Raw genomic sequence first — 26737 nt, 5'->3', positions numbered from 1 at the left:
AGTCCTGGCAGTCATAGTCTCATAAGATATCATCTTAATAATAAGAGAAAACTGGCCCAGTTCATTTAGGATGGAAGCTCTCTGCCTCATTGCCTTGAAATGATAAACTACAGAAGGAGCCTCTTCCTGCAGGACAAAACTTAATGAGTGATTAGTTTCAGAGAAAAGAAACTGTCAGTTGTTTATAAGGATTGTTTAAATCAGTGGCGTCCAAAATGAGCGTCCTGTAAGTTCTAGTTTTTCCCCTGGTTTAACACCTGAATACAATGATGACACGTCAGCAGAACCTCTGCTGAACGCTGACATGCTGAGGATGTAGTTTGAGCATTTGAGTCAGCTGAGTTGGAGCACAGACTGCTATAAAAACTGACCCCTGAGGACCGAAGTTAGACAATACATGATACCAGATGAAACGAGGACAAACAATCTCTGGAAAGAAGTCAGTTACTGTGGAGGCGTCTGCTTTAAAATGACGTTTTCATTATCAACCCCCTGCCCCCCTCAATTTTTACTCTCTTTCAGATGATAAAAACATCCAAACAGGATTCATACAGTCAAGTATTTTCAAACTCTGGAGATCAACACACCTCTGGGTTATTAAAACAGCATGGTTTCTCGTCTTTCCCACTTTGAAGAATGGCTGTATTATTTAAAAACTACAACAAAGAGATCAGTAAGATCAGAGATCAGTAGGAGTGATCTCTTTGTTGTAGTCCCTGAAAGTCAGAGAGTAAAAGATCTCTGGTGTGTTTTAGTGCTGAAGGTCATCAATGTAATTTCTGAAAAACCTGCAGCTGGCTTTGTTTAAAATACCTAAGGCTATTATCCCAAACTTTTACAGCTCCGGTCTTTTGTATTGAGGCAGTTATTGTAAAACCACCTCTATATAATGTAATAAAAACAGAGTTATGTCTATTTTAATCAACACTAAGATTTTAGGTTGGGATAAGCTGTTGAGTAATCAAGTTGTCTGTAGATGTTCTGAAGTAAATTGTTAGGGTTTGTTTAAAAAAAAAAAATCTGGCGTCGCCTGCCTTCAAGTAAACATCAGAGAGGTTAAAAATGCTTTTGACTCCTTTTATAAAACCCACAGAACAACACGGACTCGTGCCGCTTTATCCCACCTGAAGATTTCCACGTGGACGCTTGTTCGCCCTGCGTGGCGGCTGACCCCACTGACCGCCCACACATCCTCACAAAACCGACGCGCGCATCGGCAGAAAATAACACATCCCCATCCTCCATCAGCCCGTCCCCATGGCAACGCTTCTCACACCATTAAAGACCACTTTGAGCAATCAAGGCCTGAGCGAGAGGATAACGGATTTCTTTTTAATGCGCTCCATTGTAGTCCCCACGTGAGGCGCGGATGCTGCACGTGAAGCCGCTGCATGTTGCCGTGAGTGACGGGTGGTGATGTTTTTTTGTTTTGTTTTTGTTTTCTTTTTCCCTTCTGCATTCTCTACACACCCCATAACTGTTGCTGCGCTGCTGTCACCGGGCTTGCGTGTTGTGTGAGCAAGAATGAATTGCTCTAAAAGTGGTCATCTGGGTCGTTGGTGTGTGTGTGGGTGTGTGTAAGTGTTTTCACGTTGTCTGGGAATGTTTGCTCCAGTTTCTGGTCTCTGAAGATTGCCCTTTCTTGCTTTTGATCATATGAACTCATGCAATATTCAGAACGCTGGTCGGGTCGACCAGTGAGTCGAGTCAGATGCTGTTGGAGCTGCGGCCACACGGCAACACACATCTTAGTTTTATTTACATGACGCATATTTATATTTCTCAACCCCCATACAAAACCTCGGTATACCCTCATCTTTTGAGATTAATTGACCATGTTGCCTGAAGTACTTACTCTAAATATGTAAATTACATTGACATTTCACTCTGAATCCATAGGGTTTCATTTTAATTCTAGAGGTTTTTATGCTTTCTCAAAAAACGCCTTCGGCGAAGAGCCCACTGCGTTCTTGACACACCCTTCAAACACCATATACGTCCCAATTATTCTTTTTAATATGGCATCAGATTGAAGTTCCTGTACTACATTAAAACCTGTCTTCAGAAACTTGCAATTAAAGGCAAGGACCAAATGAGAGGTAATAAATGAACCAGCAGGTTTTTCACACCATGTAAACCGAAGTCGATGTTCTTGCAAGATTTAAACTTAAATGAGCACAGAAAGACTGAAAATGGGGGAGAGAAATTAAACCCAGACTCGTGCAAGAGAGAAAATAAGTGTCATAAAGAGGACTAAATGTTGAAAAAAGGGACAAGGTTACAGTCAAGAAGAGCACAGTTTTCATTTTCAGAATAAATATAAACAGAAAAAGTAACACACACACACACGCACACACACACACACACACACACACTCAAGGAGCAGAGTTTTGAGAGCTCTTCTTCTAAAGAGACATGAACTTGCGTCTAAAAAATAGAAAACCTAAAAGGTGCAGGAGAAAAAATAACAAATAAGAGACAAAACAATTAGATATAAAACACCAGAAAGAGATGCAACAAAGAAAGCTTGGCTGTGCTGGGAAAAATATATAAACTAAGTATAGAGAAGATATATTAAAAATCAAGATGCACAAAAAGACTAAGTGAAATTCAGAAAAAAAACACTAAAAAACAAGCATAAAAAAGCGGCAACAAAAAGCCCTAGAAGTAGCTCTCAACATCATGAACAATTAAGAAGTGACAAAGGAGAACAGAAATTAATCAGAAATTAATGCAAACTTTTAAATTTTTGCATACAGTGCTGAGCTGCAGCTTCAAAACTGAATCAGAAACTGTCTTTAAATAATATTGTTTTTCTGCAAGTTTTTCTCCTAAGCAAACTTTTGCGTGATCCATTTATTCATTTTTATCAAAACGTTTCTCTCTTGCAAAATGTGATCTAAAATCTCAATGGGATACACTGTTTAATTTAAATAAAGATCCAATTTAAAAAAAGTCATGTTTATTTACTTTTGGATAAAACTAACAGATAACTTTCCTCAATCAATGTTTGTCCTAAACTATGCATGCCCTGATCAAAACACCGAAACCTCCTCACATCCGACAGCCACCGGTATCTGCAGGAATTCCACCCAGCAGTGAACGCTGTCCCAGTTCAGGCACCGGTTACGTAAGAGAGAACCATGAAGTCTTCATGTGAACATAAAAGGAAGCTATTTTCGGTAGATGTTGTGCTGCATGGAGGAGACATTTACCTCATCCATTAGGCACAGCATGCACCCACTTCCCTGCTCATGATCATGTCACCAGATCCCAGCTGCAGAAAGCCGCCGGTCCATCATGTTGTCATCCCTGTTCCGAACGGCAACAACTAAAACCATGTACTTTTTAAAATATATGTTTTATTCTTTTTCAGCTGGAAGCGCTTCAGACACAACGTCCTCAAGCATAAAGCCACCTCACACGTAGCCGCACACTGAAATCAGGCAGGCTCATATACTAAAAAGAGTCGCCATGGCAACCGGAGATTGAAGCGGGCGCAGCGCAGGGGGTGGGGGCCACTTTAGATGGCGTCCGCCGCGCCCTGTGATCGCGCATAATCAAGGTGGAAGTGTATCAGAAACGTGGCCAGCATCTCTCATTAATGGTTAGAAAGGACGGCGCGAGCTGTGAAGAGCCGCTCCTCTCTCTCTCTCTCTCTCTCTCTCTCTCTCTCTCTCTCTCTCTTTCTCTGTTTTTGGAGAGAAAACACTTGATTAGTTAAAAGCTGCTTTTATGCGCGACGTTCAGGAAAAACGCCGCCGCACAGGAGCGCGTTGGGCTGGTGGTCAGGATGATGCGCGCCGGTCTTTTTAATGTCTGTGATAATGATTGTAACGACCGGCAGCGAGATAGAAGCTAATTGGGCTTTCCTTTTCATCAAGGGTCATTTTGCAGACGGGTTTAGCATCATCTGCGGGTCAGGCCGCTGATTATCCTTCACGTTTTCGATCGCCTTAGGTTAAACCTAATATGAAACCTAATTAAACCGTTTTCTCACAAGGTGATCAAATTTTTGTTATTCAAATTCAGTTAAAAGTTTAATTGAAAATGCAAAGGAGACACGACGAAATAGCGCCTCTTTTCTATGTTCTTCTAGGACTGCTGTTTTTTTTTTTTTTTTTTTTTTTTCCCCAATTTTTCAAACAATCATACAGGAATATAAAAAAAACATGGGCATGTCGAGGAAGGAGATAGGTTCTGCATGAGGGAGTTTTGGTGAGAAATATGTGAATCTACTCCAGAACAAAAGTTAAATACCATGTAGTGATGAAGTCAGAGACAAAGACCTCTTGTTATCATCTTGTGGTTAGTAAAACTATAGGTAAACTTTAAGTGTGTGGCAATGATCACCACCATTACATTTGGAGTAAAGACAGGGAAGCTTGTAAGCCTTAACAATTCCTTACCAGCAGGAATTATAGCATCATGTTGTGGAGACTTTGCGACAGGTGGAACCGGTGCGCTTCAATATGTGAAAATGTTGAGGCAACATATCGAGACATCAGCCTAGAAGTTAAAGGTTTGACCCAAATTGGTTTTCCAAATGGACAATGACTTAAAGCCAGCAGGTAAATTAGTGATAAGTGAGTTATGAACAAGTATTTTTGTGTTTTAGAAGACTCAAAAACCAGATTCTAATTCTATAGAAACCAGTTACACCAGTTTAGTCAAGAAGAATGAGCCAAAATTCAAGTAAACTATTGTGAAACAGTTGTAAAAGGACACCAAAAATGAAGTCATGCAGTTTAAAAAGCAGTTGTACCAAATAGTAAGGAGTGTATGTATATCAGACTTGACTGATCACCAGAAAGATGTTGGTTTGTCTTCCAGTCATTGTACAAAGCAGCAGGTTTCAAAATGGCGACCGTTGCAAGTCTCGCCTACTTTCATTCGCTGCCTTCTCAATTCAAATTGGCCAATCACATCAGCAGAAAAAACTAAACAGCTTAACTTTTTCGTAGCTAACGGCAACATTCACAGTTATTTTAGTAATGAAATATGAAGCAAACATGCCATGCATACATATACACAAGCCATTTTATGATTCACTTCAACACTTTGACTTTCTACACATCATCAACCAATCAAACTCCTCCTGCATTTAACACCTCACTTCCTGTAAAATTGCTGCATTGGAGGTTTGCTTCCTCTTTAGCCGTAAGACAAAATGGCTGCCACAGAAGACACACTCACACGGTAGCAGCCGATCGTCGACATTGTTCAGGAGTCGTCCCACGTCTCCATGCTTCCTAACAAATAGTTTTCACAATTTTTGTGCTTATGACATGAAATCCTAACTGGCCTAAATCAGACCATGAGAAAAATGTTTTTTGTTTTCTTTTTGCATGGTGCATGTATCTGGTTTCAGCTGCAAGTCGTACAAATGTGCTTTTTTAAAAAAATGAGAAGAAATTCAGTGTTAAAAAAGAGAGAGAGAACAGAGTTCTTCCTGTTCAGTCTAATGGCTCAGAAGCAGAAACTGCTTTCTCTCGACTGCGGCGAAGGCGCCTGGTGACCTGCAGCACTTAGCAGAGGGTGGAAGGTGGAGAAGGTCATGTTGAGGGTGAGATGAGACTCAGAATGTTTTCGATGTGCACATCTAACGAGCGTCGGCCACATCTAGCAGCGATGGCAGAGGGCAGCCGCTGATTTTTTTCTCAGCTGTCTTTTGCTTTCTGAAGAGTCCTCTCGTCTGAAGCCAAACATCCTGCAGATCGCGCTGAGATGCAGCGTGCTCTCAATGCTAAAGACTGAACAACGTCAAAGCAACACCAACAGCTTTTCCTTTCAGCTGGTTTCTATGAAGTGAACTCAAGTCGGGTCTTATTTATACATCTCTGTGGCCTCTTTCCTCTTAATTTTTTGTTTAAATAGTATATTTGGCGTAAAAAAAACAGTTACTGAAAAGAAAGCAAAACTATTCAAGTAAAGACTAAAACTGTTGCTTTGCTGGTTTACATTATGAGGCCTTGAATCGCAGCGTGACACGATTCAAGTTCAATGTTCAACTTCAATAGTGAAGAAGATTATGGTCTTGTAAACTGAATTCAAATGTTATTTAAAACTGAACTTTGTATTTATATAAACCCATTTTTTCCCCTGTTGTTAGATAAATTCATGCCTCCAAGTCTCTCCTATTTATCAGATATCATCTGCAGTACAAAAGTCCAATAATTTTCAAGAGATGCTTGCAGTGGTGGGCTTTTATCATATTAACAATTATCCAGAAAAACTTCTCATCATGATAGGAATTTTGAATGATCATTATCTCACTAAATTTAAGTAATGATCTTAAAAACAAACAAAATCTGTCATATATTTTCTCCATTTTTATCGTTATCAGAATAGTACCACAAAATATCGCGATTCAATTCTAATTCTATCTCCCACTCCTCTGTATGCGATAAGCTTGTAACATAAGTTCATTAACTGTTTCTACTGTTGACTGAGCTGTGAGATTGAAGTCAGAGCTCATAAGCGCTGCACCACGAGCTACAGAGGTACAGGTTCTAATTATCTGGATGTCCTCATTAATGCGGGTTCACTCTAACAATCAACAGCCGTTCTTTTTGTTTTAAACCATGGCTGCAGCCTCCGAGCGGCTCTATCTGTAGTGCCACACGATGCTTTACATTATAGCCCCGCTAATGACGACGAAGAGTGCGAGAAGAGTGTTACGCAACGTCTCTCTCGCTTGATATCCGAGATGTGATATATCTGAGTGTGTGCGCTGAGAGCCGGCAGCAACGGAGAGATTTGTTCTGATCCAGCTGACTGTAAAGATTCAGCTGCACTCAGAGTCTGAGGAGGGTGAGAACAGGGAGAAGAGGGGCGACGGAGAGGCGGGCCAGAGCAGAGAGTGAAGCGTAACCAGCTCCACTGTCTGATCTGTGGTGGTATGTGTTTTCCAAGTCATTAAGACTCAGCAGCTGAGATGATTCATCCAGATAAAACCTCAAACAGCAGGACGGCTTTCCGCTTCGTTCTCCCAGGTTTACCCAGGTGCGCCGTCTTGCATAACTTCCTCTGGTCTGTGTTACGCGGCGTCATCAGGCCTTTTCCCTGTTCTTCCACTTTAATGCAATCTAAACGTGCACGCTTAATGGTGCTGCACCTACACGAGCTCTTGTTATGTTTTCACGCTTCGCTGCAGCAACACACGAGCTGCAAGCTTCAGAGGACCACAATCCCCCTTTGTGTGTGTGCGTGTGTTGCTGCTGCAGCTTCACGGACGTGATAAATGCCAAGCTTTCTCTGCAAACACACACACTGAGTGATATTCTCTAGTTGACATCTTGACAATTACTCTGCTCAGTGAAGCTGCTCGCTGCATATTACAAGATCTAGAAAAGGGGTTTGGATGAGCTGCCTCCCGCTGTGACAAATGTGATGATGCTGCAGAAACGCTAATAGGGACTCAAAAGGTGATCCATCCCAATTTTCTTGGGAATTTTAGGGACAATTACCTGCATTATTGCAGATGATTTAGGCCGTTTACAGTAGATTTCCTTTATTGAAACTTGAGTTCCTTCACGGGTAAAGTCCTGATGCCATGAGAGTTTAAATATCAGACTGAGCCGTGACAAATTATGGATGTTTAAAGATGTACACACATTTACAATCATCACTGTTCTAATGAGAAAAGCAAAACACACCCTCTTACAATTAAAGGATTTTACATCTCGGTACATATTAAAAACGATCTGGCCTGCACCTGATTCTAAATCTGTTCAAACTGCTTCACAGAGATGAGGTCAAACTGGAAAAGCTATTTGTGTGAAAACCAAACACACCCCACGATTCAAAATCCTTCAGCCAGAGGAACTCGGCCTTTGATTTCTGGTTGAAGAACTTCAGACTTCTCTTTTCCACATTGCTTCATAATTTCCATGATCCAGTTTGTGTAGCTGTTGGGAAAGAAGTTTGCAATTTTGGCTTCAATAAGCAACAACCGTATAAAATCTTTTTTTCCCAATCTTAATCGTTTGTTTTTGAATTATTAAGCGCTCCTAATCTCAGAGAACAAAAGCACAGAAACAAACCCACTTGCATGCGTTCATACCATAAAATCACATCGTCCCAGGAGAAAAGCCATTTCAGGATGAGAATAAAAGGAGAGTACAAACAAAGCAGTGCCCTTTATGTTTTTCTATGTGATGGGAGGTCAGAGGGAACAGATCGCGCTGCTGCTTCTCTTTGTGTTTTGACCTTTTAACGGATCACACGCGCACACAGAGATCACTGCGTTGTCACACACAGTCAGATGCACTCCACAGCTTTGGTTTAAATATTAAAGAGTAAACTGAAGCTCACGTGATGAGCAACAAGTCGGGCATCGAAAGAGAAAAATGACAGAGGATTGCTAACAGCTTTGAGCTAAACCTTGATGTGCTGACCAAAGTTCATCACATCAGCATTTCAGATGAGCTACAGCTGCATGATTGGTATTTTCTGTTTGTTTTCCAAAGACTAGTAAAGACAGATGCATGCACCAGTTTTGCTGTGTCTGGTTTTGACAAGGGAAACTTCATTTCACCAATGTTTTAAAAGATGGTGCCTCGGATTCCTCGCTTTCTCATTCAGCGTCTGTTTGAGTGCCAACTTCTAACCTTGGATTTTGACACCAAAAACTGTGACTTTTGTTTTACCTGCATAAGTTTTGAGGACATTCTGATCCATTCATTTATTGATATTAAAAACACACTTAACTCAGTGACTGTAAGGGACCGTGGTCATGCAGTGACACGGAAACATAGAGCCGTATGTCATCAGCACGTGTGTCGCAAATGATACTGTAGTGCCACAATGGGAGCATATAGATGATAAACCAGGGTGGCCTGAAAGTACAGCCTTGAGGAACCCCACTGATGATCTTTGCTTTTTCAGATTTCTTTAATAACACAACTTAATCTGGGTGTTCTGAAGCAGATTACCTCAGTACCAAAACACTCCAATCTTTCCAGTCTATCAATCAGAAAGTTACGGTTGGACGCAGAGCAGAGCACTGCTCTAAAGGTGGAGCTCGTTCAAACCTTTACCATCCCGCTGGGAACGAGTGAAAGAGAAACTAGGTGAACTGTGAAAGGGGAGGGAGCATTTTAGGAAAAGTAAAGAAGGTGAAACTCAGTTGGACAGAGATAAAGTGTAGTCTGTGCTAGACGGTGCAGGTGAGCCGATGGAGGGGTCGAAACCCAGCCTCAGGGGGGGAGTTGGACTTTAGTAAGAGCCAAGCCTTTGTTGGGGCAGACGAGGGTATACCTCCACCCCGCCGCCCCCTCTCTTTCATTTCTGCTGTCAAACAGCGTGGAAAACACGGCGACTCCAGGGACCCATGTTCCTGCCCCGCTCCATGTTGGGAGCTCAGGATCCCAGCTTCCTGTGTAATTTAGTTTCCTCTACGTGGGCCGCCTGATGCAGCAAGCAGGGAAGGCCCAACTCCCACATGAGTCACTAATGCTCAGCATCGTTTAGTGCAGCATCCACACTGTAGCCGCTAAAGAGCAGCAGGATGAGGAGAGCTGCGAAATAGAAGAGAAAGGTGAAGACATTTAGAGGAGAGGTGAAAGTAAAATGGCATGATTGTGAGGAATCTATGGAAAACTGACAAAATGTAAGTTGTTGTTTTTTTTTGACATGAAAAGGTTTATTTTGTTTATCTAATCTTTTGATCTGCTCAAGAAGTTTTTTGGTCTTTTTTTGTATAATCTGAATAGATGGAATATTTATTGGATTTAAGGGGCACTATTATGCATTTTCCAGCCTCGCTATAGCACAATAAAGTAACTGTGTTATCTTCAGTTGTTATAAAAAAAATGCTACAAATATCAAATGTGACTTTAAAGACATTTGACTTTGTGATTTAACGGCTTAAAATTGGGCCTCTGTCTCTTTAAAATCTTCTGCTCTTTGTTAAACTCCACCTTCAGAAAGTCATCGTCGCTCCTCTATTAACCCTTTAAAAACGTTTGTACTCTGAAAAGTGGCTCATAAAATGAGCTCAGCTGATGCGAAGTTCCACCAGATGTTTGCTAATTGCTGCTGCTAGTCTGAAGGAGCTGAGTGATTACAGTATTTCTCATGTTAGAATCAAGGCAACACTGCAGGTTTGTTTTCAATGAGGGAATAACTTTAGAACATGCCGTAAGGCTCAAAGCAGTCGATTTTACGTAACACTGCCTCTTTATCACCTTTGAATTTGCAGCTTCAACAAACACACAAATATCTGAGGTGAAACTGTTTCTGCAGAAAAAGGCATCAGTGGAGCATTAACATTTGTTGAAAAAAAAAAGCATTTCTTTGGAAGGAGTTTATTTCCCATTAGGAAAAACAAACTGTGTATTGAAGAAGAGCTGTCAGAAAATATAAACTTGAGTTTTGTTTTTTGTTTTTTTACTGCGGTTTAAGCTGTCAAAATTAATCACAACTTGTCATCTGTCAAATCGATGTTACCAGGTGTGATGTTTTTTTTATTATTATCTTGCCATGGATCCTAAAATGCCCACTGTGATTTATTAAAAAAACCACAGGTTCCACTTATTTCTCTTCATTTTCACACACATAGATACAAGACACGGTTCTGTAAGTTCCTTCTAACAAGAATTATTCTATCAGTCCAATTTATTGTGTGCAATCACAGATGTATTAATCAAATAAAGTTACATTTATTTAAGGACTTATTTAGAGCAAAAGGACTTCACAAACTAATTTCTAATGTCTTACAGTGATTTGCGGGGAAGAAAAGAAAGGAACGAAAGACAAACGTACTATTTTGGCTTTGACTCACTTATTGTTCAGAGACTGAGGCCAATTTTCTGCAGCGAAAATAATAATAATAATAAAAAACCTTCAGAGTGGTAATTACGCCTCCTGGAAGTGTTCATAAAAACATTTCATCTGTATTTTTTTGTTCAGCCTTTGAGTGAGGGGAAAATACTTGATTGTCGTCGTTCAGTTGTTTTTCTTTTCTTCCTGGGTCGGCCTCTGCGAGCATTTTAATGAGTCTGAACTGGATTTCAGGGAAGACGTCGCCATAGAAACCAGCTGATTTTTATGTATTCGTTGCATCTTTTTTTTTTTTTTACCGGCTCCGCGTGAGTCAGTCGCCGCGGCAGCTGCTCGTGAACCTCCGGTCGTGTTGACATTCAGATTGCTGTCGGTGTCGTTTGTTTGTCCGCGGAAATGTGAGCGTCGCCGTCGTTCCTGCGAGCGACCGGATCGCCTCGCACTTTGACCTCTGACACTTCACCGTCAGACCGTCGGCGTTGTCCATTTCACGCGCTGTTTGAACCCAATCACGCTGGATTAGCTACCTTCGTCCGTCTGTTTCCCCTCCTGTCACCATCACATTCTGCATCTGTGTGATTTCTTCGGGAATGATGACTCCTCTCGTTGTCATGCCCGGCCTCCGTCCCCGGCAGAAAGTGTGGTGTCAGCAGCAGCAGCAGCAGCAGCGGGCCGGAGACGGGAGCGATGATTTATCCGCCCTCTGCCAGCGTTTGTGACGTTGCGTCTGTGTTGGCTGTGAGAGCTGAAGCTTTATCTCTGTCACCGCTTTGGCGCACAGATACACTCATGCAGACATCGCAGCGAGGAGCTTGTATCGATTGTATCCGTTCCTTATCTTCTGTTTACAGCCTCCAGGTCTTTTATTTTCTTATTTCACTTTGGAGAGGGATTTTTTTTTTTAAGAGTATAGGGATAAAGCTGGACTACTTTAGCAGTAAAACTTACCCAGGACACTTGCACAGCCTTTTTCCACTCCATTAGCTCAAAGTAACAATCAAAGTGTGGCTTGTCTGCTGATCCTGCAGACCACTCTGACGCTGAATTTCTGACACACACACACACACACACACACACACACACACACACACACACACACACACACACACACACGAGGCCTTAAAGTATGTGTGCATGTCAACATGAAGAAAAAAATTAAGAAAAAATATTTATTTATTTATTTTTTGTTTTGGACCACTTATTACCTGAGCTTAGGTATAAAACACATCAAGTCTTTGACAGTAATCACAGCACTGCTGCAGAGAAAAATGCTACACCACAGGTAGGCCTGTCACACTAAACAATAAATCAGTTAATCACATGATAAATTAAAATAAACTCAATCATTTTCATTTGCTTGATTCATCGTTTTTCTCTCTCTCTCTTTTACCAAAAACTGACCGATACAGATTTTCAATCTGGCTCAACTCTCCATCTCTTTTTTTAAAAGACAATTTTGCTTACAGAGACTCCATAATTCATTTTATTTGTAGTTTTCATTATTTATCTTGGACTTTCCAAATGTCTCCTGGTTCCAGTGTTTAAATGTTCATTAGAGTTTAAAGGTTGTTGATATTTGAGAATATGTTCTTGCATTTTTATGCCATTACTGCCGTTACAGTCTTAAAACAACAATGTTATCCTTTATCGCAGCAAGTTCTGGGACAATTTATCATCCACCAAACTTTATGGTGACAGGCATAACCATTTTCTTTTTGGGCCACATCAGGATCATAAATATCCTCAAAAAGCTGCTGTGGCAGAATGTATTGATAAAACCCATGCAAAAAACTGCTGAAATATTAATAAATAGTTCCCTCTGCATTCCATCGAGTGTTTCTTGAAATTAAATAACACTGAACGTCTTTTCACATTGATGGAATTTGGCAGAATACGGATAAAGCTGCTTTGATTTGATCGATACAGTAATATTTCTGACGGAGACACAGAGCTAAAAACTATAAAAACTAACCTGTCGTCTGTGAATCGTCTCCCGGTTTTCTGACGACCTGTTTGGTTCTTTGTCAGTCCCTCGGGACACAGGACTTGTTCCCATGGCGATGACTGATGGACGGGTGAAGCCATTACCTGCTCCAGAATCCCACAGTGAAGGTTCAAAAAATATATTTCTCTTGGTGTTCAACATGATTCCTAATTTTTGGCCATGCCTTCCAGTTTGGTTTTAGTAAAATATTCCCTACTTCTCGATGCTCATTAAGTAACAAGCAGCAACTTCCAGCTGTGTGAAACAACGTGAGCCGGTTCAGTTGTCCTCAGTTGGAAGTACGAGAGGAAGAGGCTGACCTTTAAAGCTGCCATCAGCCAAATCTGCATCTTGACTTAAATCCTTTTCTTGCATTCTCTTTGTGGTTTCTGTCTTGTTCACCCTCACGTTTGCGAACCAACAGAAATCCTTTCATTTCTTCTCCTTAAGCCTCGGTAACTGTAATGATTCCTGCTATAAAGATATTTTCCATCCTTTCAGCGGCTTCATGATGCCGATCACGTTACCTCGCCTGTCCGGGCCGCGTTCTAAGATGAGCCTCTTGGGTTGTTCGGCTTCCTTCATCCCTAATTGGGATCGCTTTACAGAATCTTCCTCTGGATTCAGTCCAGCCCTTCAGAAGTTCTCACTTCTGTCTGCACTGAGCTGCGGCTGCATGAAGGATACGTAGCGTCTGAAGAGCTCGGCTGATCCAGGTGGACGAAACGGTCGCGCTGCTGTCCGTTTTGTCCCGTGATATGACGGACTGACGCACTAGCCCAGTTCAACCAGTACAGCCGACTTCCTGTTCCTCAGAAAACATCGCTGCCATGTTGTGCGTCACTGGGTCAGAAACATGAGAGCACGCTCGCTTTCAGGTTTTAGAAATCCACCTTTTCACTTTTCAGATTTCATTTGAACATTTCAAACACAAAACGTTTAGCCCATAGAAGCGTGATCCACTTACCGCCGACGGCGAAAGGAAGCTCTTCTTCCTCTTTGTCCGTCCCGGAGAGTTTACTTAACTTCAGAGGGCAAGTCTGACATTTCAGAGACAGAACGCTACAGATGTTATTAGCTACAGAACATGACATATTTGACTCAGAGCGACAGATTTAAAAAAAAAAAAACAAAGCTAACAGCCCTGAAAAGATTTTAAAATTTTAAATGACTTCTCAGTTTGTTCCACGCAAGGTCGGCGGCAGCAATTTGTGCGTCTTTGATGTTTTCATGACTTGAGCTACAGAGCAGCAGCAGTAAAACGTACTAACTCTGATTTATGAGCCTTTATTTATGTATGCGAATTGTAAATGTAGATCAAATCTCCGTCAGCCAGAAGGGACACTTTCTTCCAGATCCATCGCCGTTTCCACTAGAAATCTTTGTCCAAAACATCATCATGCATTTCAACATTGCATTGTAGCTTGTTACCTAATCAACTGCATTTCTGTAGCAAAGCGTTAACGAGATCACAAAGCGCATGCAAAAAACAAAATAAGTTTTAAATATCGCATCACTTGCAACTGGCAAAAGCCATTAAAATGTTTCTCATCATCACTTTCTTCAGTCTGAGAAATAACAAAAAAATGTGTAGGAAGAGTTTTCTGCGCTGTTCTGAAATGCTGTAAAAGGGACAGTTTGGATCTTAAGTGAGTCTTTTCTGCAGCAGACAGAGCCAGTGGTTTATCCAATAGATTACATTTAACTATAGAAAACAGCACATTATAGTGCTATATATAACGAAGTCAAGCACTCCAAGCATTTAAGCTTCTTAAGTTGCCATAAAAAAGTGCAAACATCGAGATTTTTTCACAGGAAGGTTGACATTTTCATTTCTTTTGCGACTAGATGACATGAAATATAAGGTCGTTAAATATCAGGATGCTGTAGACCTTTGCAGATTTCACTTAAATCATGTCTGTGATGACAGTGACATGAAGTTTCCGGGTTACCAGCCTTACCTAATCTAACCTGACTGCTGTGTAGCTTTGGGTCCATTTTTGACCTTACAAGAAGATATTTAGCTCATAAAAAGTCACACTGGACGGCGTTTTCAGGAAGAAACACAGGACAGAGCTCTCATCAGGCTGCAGAAATCCCCACCGACTGTTTATCCCTCTTCTCGTCCTGCTCCAGCAGAACAAACACGTGAACCTGTCGGATCGCCTCAGTTTGGACTCCCCCTGCACGGAAAGCGAAGCGGCCGCAGCTCCGAGTGCTGCAGAGATCGGAGCTCTTTGGGGCTTTCTTGAATTCTTCCAACCCCTTGTTGTCTCTCCCCATTTTCTTCTTTTCAGTCGTCGACATGTGCACCAGCTTTTTTCTGCCTTGGGAGACGCAAAATGGCTCGAGGCCAGAAGTGTCGTGGCGCTCGTACCGCTGGCAGAGGGAACGCAGCATCTCCAAAAACGCGTCGTGTGTTTGAGTGCGTGTCCTTCAGCACACGCATTTGTCTCGTTGGATTTTGTCTCATTAAGAGGGGTGAATCTTCTCGGTTTTATTTGAATTGGCAGTCGGCCGCGTGAATTTTCCATATCTGCAGGAGAAAATGCGGTGGAGAGGTATTTGTTGGTGGGTTATTGGATCATTGATGACTGTTTGGGTTGCGTCGGGCCTCGGAGCTGTTCTGGTGCCACTGCTCCAGTTCCTCACATTAATTTTCCTTCTTTCATTTCCTTTTTATCTGTCTTCAAATAAGAACTGCTGCCGTCAGCTTTCTGCTGCACCTGTTTGCTTTACCTCTGTGGCCTCTTCATCTGAATAAATCAGCCTTAAACTGATGTCCTTCCTTTTTCCTGTCACTGCTGCAACCATCTTAACCAGGCAAAGGATTTTATTCTCTACTCTCCTTGTTGTACAGACTGCAGAAAATATAGAAAATATATTTGAACAGGTGTATGACTAAGTGGAATCTAGTGGTACAAGACTTAAAATTGCATATCTACCTCAAGATTAGTTTTTTTTAGGAAATCTGTATGAGGTGCAGCGTCTTGCACTGTGGTGAAGTGCTTTTGTCCTTAGTAATAAAGATAAAATACAGTGGAGGAGAACCACATGGCTTAGATGCGTCATATACGAGGTTAAGTTCCCAAAACAATTCTCTCCTTCTCCTCTTATTCATTTCAATCTACTGTTGAATAAAAGCCACTAGAGCCACAAAAACCTTTAAAAATAATCAAATTAAAGGGTAACAAAGTGTTGTAAAATATCAGGTATAGTATTCAAAGTCAAATTTTTATGCCACTTTGATGCTGTTTGCAAACAACTTCATTAAATTATGTAGTAGACTTTATGACACCAGGAGTGTACAATTAGTAGGTAATGGATTCTCTCTCTCTCTCTCTTTTTTTTTTTTTTTTTTTTTTTTTTTTTTTTTTTTTTTTTTACAAATTAGGATCTGAAAAGTGTGGCTTGTATTCAGCCTAGAACTGGCTGAATCTGGCTTAAGATAAAATCAGATTTTTTTTTTTTATCTAAAATTCCAATCTTAATCAGTTTTTTTTCACCCCAACTCTTTTCCTTTAAGAAAAATTTACAAATTACAGAAAATATCTTTAAAAAACTGGCTCTTATTTCAATCATTCAAGCTGTAAAAAAAAATAAATAAAAAAAATAAAAAAGATGGTAGGTCTTGGGAGAGTTAATGTCACTCTGAAGAAGGGCATTGGTGGAGGGAAAAAAAATCCAGATTTTCCATAAATTAAATCTTCAAAAACACAACATTTGATTAATCAATATAATGAATCGGTTGAACATCCGATGTTTCGGGTTGTGGTTCTGCTGAGGTGAATCTCCGCCCCGGTCTCAAGTCTTTTGCCACCATAACAGGTTTTCTTCCAGCTCCATTAATCTTCCCAGCAACCTCTTCCTGACCTTTCCGCTGTGTTCATGATTAAATCACACAACTCTCTTGACTAAACAGGGGACTTCTAAAATATATTGGTCGCCCTCTATTTTATTTGTAAACTTCGCCTTTTTGATTTATCACTAAAAATCTCGAAGCAGTTGTTCTCATTTTCATTTTCCTTCCACTTCACCAAAATGTGCTTCTTTATGTCGGTCTAAAATCCTGAAACCCGTTTGCGAGGCTGCGTTTCTGTTAGCCGTTTCTCTGGGCCCCCTGTATTTGCTCAAAAAACTCACGTAGTGCCAGGATTTAAAAGCTTTCCTGCACAGGCACCGCGGCTGCATCTTTAAATATTAATAGTACTCGCACAGTCAGGCTCTGTTTTCTGCTGCTGGGTGAGGTGGGAAGCGTGGGAGTTTTACATAAACCACAACTTGGTAAGAATATCCTTGGCTCTCCATAATTATCCCCCTGACAAACGAGTAATTAAATCTGAATGGCCTTATGTAGCATTTCAGCGCTCCGGATAGTTCCTCATATAGAGCTGCACACGGCTTCATGTTGCACTTTATAGTGCAGAAGGAGGACACAAATGTGAAAGTAGCACTAGGTGAAATAAAATCTCAAAATGCCCAGATCTGACCATTTGTTTCAGTTAAAATGACCATGTTTTTGTCATTGTTATTATTATTATTTCTCTACTATAATTCCCTCTTACTTGTGCCAAGCAGCCTCTTTATACAACAGTGTTTACTCTCTTTCCAATTAAACTAAGAGCTTGAATGCTGGATAGTCATGAGAGCAAGTTGCACCAGAATGTAGTGGATCAGCAGCACCAAGTGTGTGTGTGTGTGTGTGTGTGTGTGTGTGTGTGTGTGTGTGCGTGCGTGCGTGCGTGCGTGCGTGCGTGTGCAGCTGGGTGGCAGGGCTGTCGGCAGAATCGATGTGAGAGATTTACAGCTAAAAGCAATCCTGCTTGGCTTTCTGTTTCCATGGTAACCATTTGCATTTCGGGTAGCCGTCGGAAAGTGAGGGAAATGAAAGCTGTAGTGATGCTGCAAGCGGGTTGCTGGTGAGGCGGGAGGAGATGCTCGAAGCCGTCTCCCCGGCGGTGAGCTTCCTGCTTCATGGTTGTGGTCAAAGGGACTCGATGGGATGGAAAACGGGAAACGGTCCAATAGAAACGGCTCGACGGGGAGAACAAATGTGATTCCTTAAATGCATTAAACTTTTATGTTGTTTACCTCTATGTCTCACTTCGGATTTAACTCCAGGGCTCCTTGGTTTTTCTTCCAGCGACGCGCGCTGCCCCGAAGACTTTGCTGAATGCATCTGCAAACGAAACGCTGCACATCCGTCAAATCACAGGCAGATTCTTTCATCTGTAAATTAAAACACAACGCACTGGGTTATTCTACTTTTTTTTTTTTAAAGCAAAATGCAATATTTATAAAGATGCAAAAAGCCAAAAAAAACTTTTTTTTAGTGCATTTTTTGGTTCGATAAATCCTAAAACACATAATACTGGTCAAGCCGCAGCTAAATTACTATTTTCAACATTTACTCAGTTTGTGAAGATATAGCTTAAATCATATTTTTGTTCTTTCTATATTTTGTCTCCTTAAACCTTCAAGTATCTTCCATGCAGCCAGAAAATTAGCTAGCAATATTCTGTATATTTAAATACATTTCACTTCTGCACTTTTTGTTTTGTAAAAACACAAAATTTCACCAAGTATTTTTGGTCTAGTTTTAGTACAAATATATTGGCACGCTTGCAATGTAGTAATACACAAACTAACATACATTTGAGGAATATATAGGATCTTATATGAGAAAATACTACTTTCTCTGCCAAATTTGTTCACTTATTACATGGAAACATGTATTTTTATAAGTGAAATAATCTGCCAGTGGAACTAGAAGGGATAATAACTTTAAAAAGCTCCTCTAGTTTGTAAAAAAGAAAGTTACTTCTAAGTTAGTTTTGTCTTGTTTTGAGTGTGTGAAGGTATTTGCACCAGAAACTAGACAAAAACTCTTGTTCTAGATTTTATGCTGCTCTCTGCTGGCCTTACATCTGGACAGCTTGTCTGTCACAACATCTCGTTCTTTGTGCTCTGGAAGTGAGCCTGAAATCTCTAAAAAAAAATATTTATATAAACTGCAGATAATTTGTCTCAAAGATGCGTCGACATAATTGAATGAACCTCTATTTTTCTGGATCACGGCCTTTGATGTGTTTAATTCTTAGTCGAGAATTTCTTTCTTAAATTTTCTGTTTGTTTTTTTGGGGTTTTTTTTTTTGGGTGGGGGGGGGTTCAACATCTCCGATGGTTTCTGTGATTCTGCTTTGTTGTAAATTATTGTTTCTGTTTTCTCCTCTGCTGTGATCATTTCCTTAACTTCAGCTTCATAGTTCAAAATTAAAGCTGCTCATGAATTACTACTCTGCTTTCTTGTCATTCATAAAAAATAGAAATAACCTTAAAGTTCTTGCAAAAATATTGCAAACATTGAGTCGATGTAACATTCCTCATTGAACCGGGACTCCTTCAGTTTCCATCTGAATGCTCTCGATGCAGCGCTGCACTGTCAGGTCTGTTGGATTCTTATGAAAAAGCCTAGCAGATCATACTTAAAAAGTTTAAATTCAAGTAAAGGTCTGGGTGTTCTCAGGCCGACGTTTCACAGTGCAAGTGTGTTTCTGGGCCACTGCAGTGTCGCAGTGACACAAAAATATCTTTAAACTTTATTCACAACCTCATAAATTCCTAATGTATTCAGTCTGAACTTTATTTGGGGGGGAAACAGATGAAATTTAGAGAAATGTATTTATAAGAAAATCACTTCTGGGCCCCCTAAATAAAACTTTAATGAAAAAGCGAGGTGGAGCAGAAAATGTGCTGCCTGCGTTATGGGGCCGGGCTTTTATTCGACTTTCGACTTTATTGTTCTGTGAGTAAAATCTGCAGGACTATATTGTCTCAGAGTATTTCATTCCCAACACAAGCAAGATGCTAGGTTTTAAATCAAACATGCAAACATCTCTACAGCAGAACATTCATCAAAAAGGCAACAGAAAACCCTCCGTTTTTAATGCTTTTTAGTCTTGCTGCTGATATAAATTACAACATGCTCCAACACGCACCTTATCAGATTATCACACAGCGTTGAGTTCAGCAGCTGACATTGTGCTTTGCTCTCTGTGTCCTGCAGATGGCGCTCCACTGAGCGAGCTCTCCTGGTCGTCCTCTCTGGCTGTGGTGGCCATCTCCTTCTCGGGTCTCTTCACCTTCGTCTTCCTCATGCTGGCGTGCCTCTGCTGCAAGAAGGGCAAGATGGGGTTCAAGGTGGGAAGCATGATGAGCTTTGGATAAAAACTGAGAAAAGACGAGCAAATCTATTTTTAAAAGAATTAGAACAGCGTACAGTTATATTAAATGAAGGCTTAAAAAAACTTTAAAAGCACACAAATGGTAAAGTGAAATTTAATCTGGAGTTACTCACTGAAGCTGAGTGGACAGAGGGATTCGCTGCATCTCTTCGTCCGCTGGATGGAAGCCATCCGGTGTTGTTTATGCAGATGGGAAGCAGGAAGAGCAGCAAACAAAGCGGGATGAGTTTGTGTTTGTGGAGCGGTGCGGGCCCCGCAGCGCTGCATGACCGCCTTGTGGACGCAACAGAGAAACCAACTGGGTCACGGCGCCAAGTGAAATAGGGCAGAAGAAGAAAAAATGGTGGCATACGTTGTTTTTTATTTTTATTTTTATTTATTTTTTGCTTGCTGTGGAGTTCACACAAGTGAAAACTGATGTTTGATAAACTTATTTTCTTAAATCCTAGATATAAACATTCATGCATCATTGATACCTGCAGACAGTTGAACCAGCTTTCAGCAGCTCGGTGCCACGACTGCTTATGTTCAGCTGGTATTTGACAAGGACTGTCAGCCGTAGGAATATCTGCTGCTTTTAGGCTCCTGTTGGGTCCAAACAGAACATCTGAAGATCTCAGCATGAGAATAAGAATGAAAATGTGTTTTTGGGAAAACAGTCTACAGAGGAACGAGTTTCTTCATGTTTAATGCAGCTCATTAGAACTTCTGAGAGTTCCTCCACAACAAGCCTCTCTGCTGGGATTTGGCAGGAGAGATTGAGTTATTCCACACTTTGTTTTACAAAATAATGCAACAAATTAACGTAGTTATCGTCGGCTTAAACAGTGTTTACTTGGTTAAACTGTGTTGAACGCAGCAGATAAAGATAAACAATTTTTGCTCAAAGGCTTGGAGAGATGAGGGATTGGTTTAATGATCAGGAGCGTTTAGCCTCTGGGTACATCTTCACATTTTCTGCTATTTTCTCCTCTTTTTTTAAGTTTTCATGCTATTTGTCAGGTATGTCTGACTGAATGTGAGGATCCTCTGTGCTGCTGCTGTGGTTTGGATCTAAATTAACACCAGCTCATTTATTTTAAATGCTGAAGACCTGACTAAAGTGCTGCAGGATCCACAACTCTCTGCTGGTTCAGAGTGATTTAAAAACGGTCATTTTGTGAATCCTCTCCACTATTTCCTTCTTATATTCTGCTTTACATCCACAATCATGCAAAGACGGTTCATAAAGACTCACTTAGCTGATTAGAACTGTAAGATTAAACCCATTTGCAGGAACCCACAGCAAACTGCAATTTGCCCTGATTAAATTAACTGTCTGCCTGCCCCGCAATCAGCTGTAAAAATAACAACAGAGACAGGAAGATCAGACATTTTACTGGAAGAGCTGGAAGATGTGACGGAGAAGAACCGGATCCAGGTCTGAAACAGTCCCGTCTACACCCGGAACAACCTAAACTAATTCAGGAATTTTAATCTTTTTTTTAATTATTTGTCTTAGTGAATCTAATCCTGTAGTGTCAAACACTATCTTGTTCAGTTTGACGAGAGTCACAACCAATATTTTTAGTTGTCGAAGGGTAGCTGCCTTCAGAAATCCACAGTGAGATTTACTTCTTCACACAAAACTGGTTACTGCTGAATGTTTTCTGGCCTTTCATGGTAACACTTTATTTGAAGGGGTGTGCATAAGACTGACATAATACTGTCATAACACCGGTTATGAACATAAAGACGTCTTATTGAATGATTATGACGGTTGTCATTCGGTAAATAATGTTGCAAAGTTGAGACTTTTAATGGACTTTAGTACAACTTTGCATTAAAAGCCTCATTATTTACCGAATGACACTTCATCACACCAGTCATCAGACTCCTTCATGTTCATACCAGGTGTTATGACATGTTTATAACAGTGTAATGTCAGTCCTATGTACAACCCTTCAAATAAAGTGTTACACATTTTATTAATAATAATTTTAATACATAGGGAAGGAAAATTGATGTGACCAGACCTCACCCTATTCATGACCAAAACCACTTCAGACTGCTGCTTCTGATTGAAGATAGTTTCCTCTTTAACTTTGTTTGACTTTATGATGGTCACTCGTCTGAAACCTGTCAGAGTGTGATTAAGGTGTGTTCAGGGTGTGATTAAGGTGTGTTCAGGGTGTGATTAAGGTGTGTTCAGGGTGTGATCAAGGTGTGTTCAGGGTGTGATCAAGGTGTGATGAAGGTGTGTTCAGGTGTGTTCAGGGTGTGTTCAGAGTGCGGTGAGGGGATTGTGGGAACAGAGGAGGACTGAGTGTGTGTGAGGAAGGGTTTTCTCATGAGCTCACAGTGCCTCCGGCCTCAGGGCCCCATTTGCCTCTGACAGAGGAGGAAGAGGGAATTTCAAAGAGACGAAGAAAAAAAAAAGACTTCAAGGGCGAAGATAGAAAAGGCTTTCTGTGTTACTGAAAAAAAAAAAACAGACAAGGACTCGTCCTGTGATGGAGCATCTGCCAATGCTACTGGCTGTTGGAGTTCATTTAGACGAAAAAAAAAAAACAGATCTGAAAAGTGAAAATCTCACGAGTTCCACAGTTTGTACTTTTATGTCCATTTTTATTAATTCCAATAATTTGTCACGTTGCAAAAGTTCAGCAAATGCCGACTGCATCTGATAAATGTTTGCCATTGGTGTAAAAATGACAAAAGCGTAACTGAGAAGTTGTGGACTATGTTTGAGGCCCAGTACATGGTGTTTTTTCTGTCTTAAATTTCATTTCATTTAAGATCCTAAAAAGTCTTAAATATGGCTTTCTGAAATCTGCTGGTACCAACCAATTTAAATGATCTCCACCAACACTGCCAGGAAAAGTAGTCAAATACTGAGCCAGAGTTTGTTGACAGCTTCAAAACGTCTGAAATATACCCAAATATTAGCCAGAGGTCTATTTTTATTTTTAAGCTTGCATAGTTTTGAACATTTGTGGACAAAACTCCTGTGTTTAAGAATGCCTGAAGTTGTTTAATTGCTCTCTCTTAGTGAAGAGTGATTTAAATGAGTAGTAAAAAGCTTGACGTTAGTGATATTTATGTAACAGTAGATTCTGTTCTGACTCTTGAAACGGAAACTTGAAAATCAGGTTTCCAAGTGAGATTTCGCGATTCTGAAAAGCCCACGTTTTTTTCTGCGACATTATGCAGTTTTAACACAAAACGCTGCAGAAGCGTCGCAGTAAAACGCCTGAAGCCGTAGAGATAAACAGGAAAATCCACTCTGACTGTTTTTAATTACATCTTGGACTAAATGTGAAACATCAGAGTCAGACTTTGGCTTATAGCGCTCATGTTTTTCTCGGTACACATCGGGGTGACTGTCCTGCAGGAGTTTTCAGGACAGACACGAAGACATCCAGTGATGTCACATGTGCAGTATGTGAACCCCTCCTCTCCTTCCTCCTCCTCCTCCTCTTTGTATGTTTTCTCACATTTTTGGGAGGCCTTGGCGTCTTTCCTCTCCCTCTCCAGATGACCAGAGGTCCGCTCCAGGCTGTGCACTGGGAGCCTCTGCGCTCCTCCCTCTTCCTTTCTCCCTTCCTCTGTTAGCTTTTTCTCCCCTTCATCCCTCCATCCTGGCAGACTTGGGGACAGTCTGTGGTCAGCTGCAGAGCTTCTTCCTCTTCTTCTCTCAGCAGAATGATGAAACTTTTCACTCCCTCAGCCATCCTCATCACCTCTCAGTGTGTGTGTGTGTGTGTGTGTGTGTGTGTGTGGTTGTGGGAAACCAAGAAAAAGGCTGAAATGATGAATTTGGGGGTGTTTGTCATCTTTGGGAGAAGGTAAGCTCATGCAGGACTTCAAATTTTCAGAAGAATTCAATTAGAAGATTTGTTAAAAAAATGTATTCATTGCAAAGTTGAAAATGTTGCATCCCAGTTTAATGCATGTGTTGAAAGGTTGCAAAGTTCTCTCTGCAATGACATATTTCTTGATTTATTTTGACTGTTTGGAGAAGAGATTATTTGCAGTTCACAAAATTGAATTTTTTCAGAGAAGAAGGAAGCAAACTGAGCGCCACGTCGAGTTTTTTTTTGTTGTTTTTTTAAATGCAACATTGTGTATGTTTGTGACAGAGTGTGGCTGCAGAGACTGAAAACACATGTTGGATGTGAGAGAGGGGGCGAGCGGGGCCGTGTGAAGGTTTGGAGTGGAGGCAAAAGGAGGGGTCCGGGGCCTGTGTGTGTGTGTGTGTGTGTGTGTGTGTGTGTGTGTGTGCTCGCATTCCTGGGGGACAGGAGGAAGCGGGAGACGGAGGTGTTTATGTGCGCATGTGTTTGTGTGGGTGTTGCAGAGGGCTGCAGCGGGTCACATTTTTCCAGTGATGGGACCCCGCAGCCCTCCAGATCCCATCTGAGGGACTTTTATTCTGACATCCGGCCTGTGGACGCAGCCAACTGCCTCCCTCCCTCCTCCCCATCCTCAGCTGTGCTGCTGTTCACCGCGGACAAAAGAAATCTTTCAGAAGACGTTATCAGTGTCTTCTGAAAAGACTTGGAGTGATATTTTACTTTTGGTTCTTACAGAACAACTTGACTTCATTTCTGAAGACAGTGTAAAATTCTCACAGTTTTGTAACTTGAAGGAAAAAGATAGCGATTAGTCGGGCAGGTAGTCTGCAACATCCATCGAGTTACTTTAGATCAAAACAGGTACTGAAACGTCTCTCATGTCTGTAAAAGAGATTTGGATCCTAACCCAACAAACCTCTCATCAGTCTAATACCATTGCCTTTGGTTCCTGATACTCTTTACCAGGAAGGATATTCGACAGTCTTTTATCCGATGGCTGAGAGACGTAATAATAAGTACTAGAACTTCTTGATTATGTTAATACATTATAATTCACAGAGTAGCTCTGTCACTATGAGATAATTGGTTGTCACAATTTCAGATCTAGATGTTTACACCAGGATATATACATCTTGCTTCTATAATTTGCAGCTGGGTTTTTTTTTTCTTCTTCTCCACATTTGGTGTTCAAACGACGCACTGCTGGTTGGTATGTGCTGTTAGTGTGTCTTATATCTGTCTGCTGTCAGTTTCGTATTATTAAAATCTGAAAATAAAGTGTTAAAAAAAGGGAAGGAAACTGATATTCATCTGTCCATCAGCACATCCCTGCTCCTCATTCCTGGATCATCTTTAAGGTCTCGTCTTAGTCGACGAGGCATCCAGAAGGCATTTCATCATATTCCCGAACCACATCAGCTGATTATTCTCAGTGCTGAATGTTTTCACATCCAGAACGGCAGATTTTCACTTTTTACATGTCTTTGTTTTCATAATTAAAATCATGTTTTTACCTTTATTCCTTTGATAGCTGACTAGCAGTTTCGCAGCAGTACGTTGGGGAGGGGCAGCGCTGTGTTGCATCACGTTCCATGACCCTCTGGCCTCTCCAATGGTTTCTCTCTGACATCTCATCATTGTTTTAATTAGATTACAGGCGCAGATCGCTGTAGTGCCCTGAGAAGGGGATGCGAGTTAAACAGACGGGTTCACACTGTCACATTCAGAAAAAGATAATCTGATTTATTTCGCCACTGTTTGTTCTTTGTAAAACATAAAAAGTTGTTTTTGAAGTAAAAAGGAGAAGCGTTCGTCTGCGGTCTGATTTCCAAACGGTTCCTGAGGATCAATATCTGCAGTCTGATCTGTGAAGTTTAGGAGTGAGAAACATGTAGCCTCGGAGCTAATAATCCCTGGATTTAACGGACCGGCTCTGTTTACGCTCTGACTCTCCAATGGCCTCACAGGAAAACAGAACCGGGCCAGCACAGCTTGCTGCAGTTTATCTCGGCTCCGCTTCGACTTTTGGGCCAGAAAAACCAGACACGTTCCACGTTTTATATCAGCGGAAAATCAAAGATATCTGGTTGCTCAAGTCATTCAAAATAAGTGAAACCAGTACATTTACTTTATTTGACCAACAGATGATAATTATTTACTCATCACATTAGTACATTATTATTTATTTATTATTATAGTAAACTCCAGACTGGAGCTTACTTCAGGACACTTTGGGAAAACAAACATTTGGCCATGTAGACCCAGAATCAACCCGGCAGAAATAGAAACTGTCATCAGACTCCACTTCGTCTTTATGAAGGACGTATATTTTAACTTTTTCAGTGACAAACTTAAAGCCCTTTTATCCCTTGTAACTTAACTGCTATCTGTTTTAGTGTGAAATTTAGGAAAAATTATGATTGTGTTGGATTTGCATCAACAGGCAATAGTGGTATACATACGACATGTTGGCTACATGGTGGCTAAAGGTCAGTTCACTCAAATACTCTGCTATTTATGTCGGGAAATAGCATGAGAAGTGGGTAGCTCCCCCTGGTGGTGGCGATCAGATACGGCAGCTAGACAAACAAGATTCAGACATAAAAAAAAGATGCAAAGTATAGTGCATCTTTTTTCTATTTCATTGCTTCATTGCATTATTAATGAAGAGTTTAACAAAAATTACATTAGCTGTAGCACTTTATGAAATCAAATTGATGTAAAAATAAGCTTTGAAGTTGAAACCTAATCAGTTTAACTGAGATTTTTTGAACTGTGGTGAAAATCTCTAAATGAGGTTTTTGTTTAAATCAGCATTGAATCTGAAACTACATCTTTCGTTCACACGGAAGTAGCTTTAGCATTGTAGCACAGCTGGCTCTCGTAGA

General features: G+C 40.8%; 1 protein-coding gene and 1 long non-coding RNA gene across 4 annotated transcripts in view; one reads left to right on the top strand and one right to left on the bottom strand.

The window, feature by feature from the left end:
• aatkb (apoptosis-associated tyrosine kinase b) overlaps positions 1-26737 on the top strand; it is a 59778-nt gene that overhangs the window by 15597 nt on the left and 17444 nt on the right. For 2 of the 3 annotated variants that reach the window (XM_015044892.1, XM_015044889.1), the window contains exon 2: positions 19836-19969. In XM_015044892.1, the coding sequence (XP_014900378.1) occupies positions 19925-19969 (45 nt within the window). In that variant the 5' untranslated portion in view covers positions 19836-19924. Of the gene's footprint in view, positions 1-19835; positions 19970-23559; positions 23841-26737 lie in introns of those variants that run through there. The other variant, XM_015044890.1, reaches the window with a different exon arrangement.
• Positions 19919-26488, bottom strand: LOC106955008 (uncharacterized). The gene is made up of 4 exons (XR_001426481.1): positions 25364-26488; positions 20490-20598; positions 20127-20311; positions 19919-19999 (listed from the first exon to the last, which is right to left on the bottom strand). It is a non-coding gene; the product is annotated as an uncharacterized LOC106955008 (long non-coding RNA).

Source organism: Poecilia latipinna, unplaced genomic scaffold (assembly GCF_001443285.1).
Source record: "Poecilia latipinna isolate Pla-1442-1.1 unplaced genomic scaffold, P_latipinna-1.0 Scaffold697, whole genome shotgun sequence".
Lineage (NCBI taxonomy): Eukaryota > Metazoa > Chordata > Actinopteri > Cyprinodontiformes > Poeciliidae > Poecilia > Poecilia latipinna.
This window is presented reverse-complemented; position numbering and strand designations above follow the sequence as displayed.